General features: G+C 38.8%; 1 protein-coding gene across 1 annotated transcript; it reads left to right on the top strand.

The window, feature by feature from the left end:
- Window positions 1–426: 426 nt before the first annotated feature.
- LOC104943374 (tRNA methyltransferase 10 homolog A-like) lies at window positions 427–2,956 on the top strand (the record flags this gene model as incomplete). Its single annotated transcript, XM_010768752.1, has 3 exons — window positions 427–600; window positions 681–786; window positions 2,223–2,956. Coding segments are annotated over 3 exons (471 nt in total), but the record flags the coding sequence as incomplete, so codon positions are not given.
- Window positions 2,957–3,832: the final 876 nt, after the last annotated feature.

Below are 3,832 nucleotides of genomic sequence, written 5' to 3'. Positions count from 1 at the left end.
ATGCATTATTTCCAAAATCAAATCAATCCAAAAATAAATGAAAGGCTGCAAATATGTACCAGAGCCCAAAGATCAGATATCAAGGATCTTAGCATTTCAAAAATAAAACAGAATGTCTAATGTGTTAATTACAAATGCAGTTGCTATAATATGCTAATATATATATAATAATATCATGCTAGGACTCACAAAAAACATACGTAAGCAGTTTTTTTTTTAAACACAAAGATTCATCAATAGAATAGGAAAGAATCAGTGATGTGAAACTCCTACTTCTCATATTATGATCGCACATGCTATACACAGACTTTGGACCCGCAATCTTGGGAAATAACTAGCAATTTGATTTATTTGCATAAATATTGTTAGGATATAATTTTGACTTGTTTTTAATATCATTGTACATATTGTCTCACGATGTGATTTTGCATAATCTGTGTATATGTGCAGGAAATTACCATTAAATCAGAGCACTACAAGGACGTTGTGGCGAAGGAGGAGCTGGTGTACCTGACGTCAGATTCTCCTAACATCCTGGAAGAGATGGACCCTACAAAGGCTTATGTGATAGGAGGGCTGGTGGACCACAACCACCATAAGGTCTGTCTGAGTTCACTGCTCCAATACCCCACTGGTTATGTTCCTGCTTTCTGATGATGGGAGCTGTCTGCTGTTTGCAGGGGATCACCTTTGAGAAGGCCAAGGAGCTGGGGATCGATCACGCTCAGCTTCCTCTCAGCAGCTTTGTGAAGATGAACAGTCGGAAGGTTCTGGCAGTCAACCATGGTAAGGACTACAATGAGACCAATATATGAGTCTGGTATCAGTAGGTTGAAGCCGCTTCACAAGGGACCAGTTTTAGTTAGTTGCAATATTATCCATCAATAATTGTCCGTGGCCGGAACTGTAGATTTAAATCTGGATTTCTTAACTGTTATGTTCTTTGCTAGCTAACTAGCTCGCTAACAGCGCACATTGTCATTTCCAGTGAGGGCACAGGAGCCGTGTGCAGTTAAAGACATCACTACACTACACCGTCCCAAACTGAAAACACTTCTGTTTCGATTGTACTATGGTAATGAAATTATTGAAAAATAAATATTTGTAATTTAGGCCTTGTAACTAATTCACTAGCACTTACGATGGTATGACTTGCTTGAAGTGAATATATCTGAACTTTCCTTGTTGTTCAGCCAAAAGGAAATGTAATGTAGTACACCGTCAAAATCCACGCATTGCCTAAGTATTCACGACATGCGGTGTAGCGAGGGAAGTATGAGATTCAGACACAGCACACATGGTGACAGTGGTGCACATGGACCAATGATCAGATCAATCAAAAGACATGATGATTTTCCAAAAAAAAAAAAAATTCGAGAGAAGATCGAGAGTTTTTATCGCTTGAAATGACGAAAAGGACAAGGACGTCCCTCTGTTGGAGGGGCAAAGGAGTCTGGTGGGATTCTTTTCGCAGCCAGCAAAGCGTGTTCCCGTGACGGAATCGGCAGTGCCTATTTACAGGAAGACACGGAACGTGCGCGATTGGACGCGATGAGCGGTTGCTAGTGGAGCACGCGGTGAATGCGGCGCACAGAGCCTCGCAGCGGCGGAAAACTTAGCGAAACTGAGGCTCCGTGGTAAACTGTGGTAACATGAAGAGCAGTTTGGGAGCCGAAACAGCCGGCGCTTTAAGAGAGCCGAGCCAAATGATCCGGCTCACTAACCGTTATTAAAAAAACAGTTATAACAGTCTTACCCTGCGAATAACAGAAGCCAAAATGAATTATAAGGCTCTTATGCTAGATTTCATGTTGTTTTTTGGCTTGAACTTCAGTCTGTTTTACATCATTACACCTTGCAAAGTTATCCACAAGTGCATATTTAAAACCCCTGTACATCTTGCCTTTCAAAAGTCAGCTTTCAGGGAGCTAATGCTAATTACTTGGCTAGCTACTGCTGATTAAATCTGCCGGTGACACTTGTCATTTCAATTGACTTCACTGACTGTCGGCTCGTAATAAGATGCTACTTTTGATGTACTCCTATCTGAAGTCAAGGTCACATTGTTTTAGAAACCTGCAGCGATGGTGTCGCAGTCGTGAAAGAGATCAATAGACCACTCTATGGTTCTTCTTTGCGATGAGGTTAGCTAATTCCTGCTTTTCCTCTCCTGCTCTCACTGCATATATTTGGTTTTATAGTGTGATTTTGTCCTCGTCCAGTGTGTGAGATCATCCTGGCGTACCTGGAGAAGGGCAGCTGGAAGGAGGCCTTCTTCACCGTGCTGCCCCAGAGGAAGGGAGCGGTGGCTGTGGACAAGGACGGAGCAGATCATCAGGAGAAAGAAGCAGAAGATTCAGACTCTGACTCGGACCCTGAAACACAACAGCACACTGAGAAGGCTCAAACATAGTTCTAATGGACAACTGATGATATGAGAAAACGTCTGGATATATTGAGGCTGTTTCTATTCAAAAAGCATCCGTTTGTTTGACATTTCCAAAAGTTTTTTTTTTTAAAAGCCATAATTTATTGAAAGTTTTACTATATTTTACTTGCCTCCTGTAATGGGTAATAACTTAGTTGAAAAGCCAATTGAAATTTTTGTTTTGCTACATTTATTGGCAGAATTTACAGAAATGACTTCATAGACTACTTTACTTTTACTTTTCCCTTTCTTTGATCAAAGTTCAAGCTGTTGTTGCAAATGTATTCAGTTAAAACTATTTTTTAAAGCAGGATAAAGTCAACACAAAAATGATTGTTGTCACCAGGAATTCTTGGAGTATTATAGACACTATATAAAAAGGAAGGCGTTTGGTACATTTTATGAACAAGTTAAGTTAATACAGAATTCTGTAGATGGATATAATGCAGGATATCACACAAAAGGAACAATTTAATGATAAATGAACATTATTGCTTACTAGAAAAGTAAAAACGAACATTCAAATGATGGAATGGCTTATTGAAATGGGTAGAAGTTAAACTGCAGTTACAGAGAATCATTATGAATGATCAAAGAGGACAGCCTTTACTGACGGAGAGATTTTATTTAGATAAACCATTACATATTAAGGAGTGGGTGTACCAAGAAAGGTGGAGTTATTTCCGCTTATATTGTAATTAGATGGTCCACTTGCCAATAAATGTTTGATAATGAATATGTGATAAATACATAGTACAAAAACCTTTGACAAATTGGCCCTGCCTACAGGTAAGGGAAACAATTGACTGTACTACTATAGAACGCCATCAAAATAAAAAGATCTGAGGTGTAAAAAGTACTCAGATTTTGTACTAAGTAAAAGTAGAAGTACCAGAGTGTAGGAATACTCTGTTACAAGTCCTGCATTCAAAAATGTTACTCAAGTAAAAGTAGCAAAGTGGTAGCATTAAAATATAGTTAGAGTACCAAAAGCAAAGTAGTCATTGTGCAGATTGGTCCATTTCAGAATAATATATATGATGTGTTTTATAATGATTGATCATTAAAGTGTTCTCAAAGCTGGTAAAGGTGCAGCTAGTTTGAATGACTTTGTATACTGAAGGGTAGCTTGTGGATTTACTCCAGGTGGAACTAAAGTCTGATTTAACACTTGATTATATTTCACATCATTCATCCAGGTCTGTAAAGTAACTAAAGGTATTAAATACATGTAGTGGAGGAAAAGTACACAATTTACCTCTGAATTTTAGTGGATTAGCCTACAAAGTAGCAACACTGTTCTCGACTGGGAGGGGGGTAGACGCACCCAGTAGTTTTATAAAGGCAGACCAAAACAAGATATCAAAGACAATGAATCATGTGAAAAATCCCTGAAAATGAACT

The sequence above is a fragment of the Notothenia coriiceps genome, unplaced genomic scaffold, assembly GCF_000735185.1.
Source record: "Notothenia coriiceps isolate Sejong01 unplaced genomic scaffold, NC01 NC01_scaffold00006000, whole genome shotgun sequence".
NCBI classification, from domain to species: Eukaryota; Metazoa; Chordata; class Actinopteri; order Perciformes; family Nototheniidae; genus Notothenia; species Notothenia coriiceps.
This window is presented reverse-complemented; position numbering and strand designations above follow the sequence as displayed.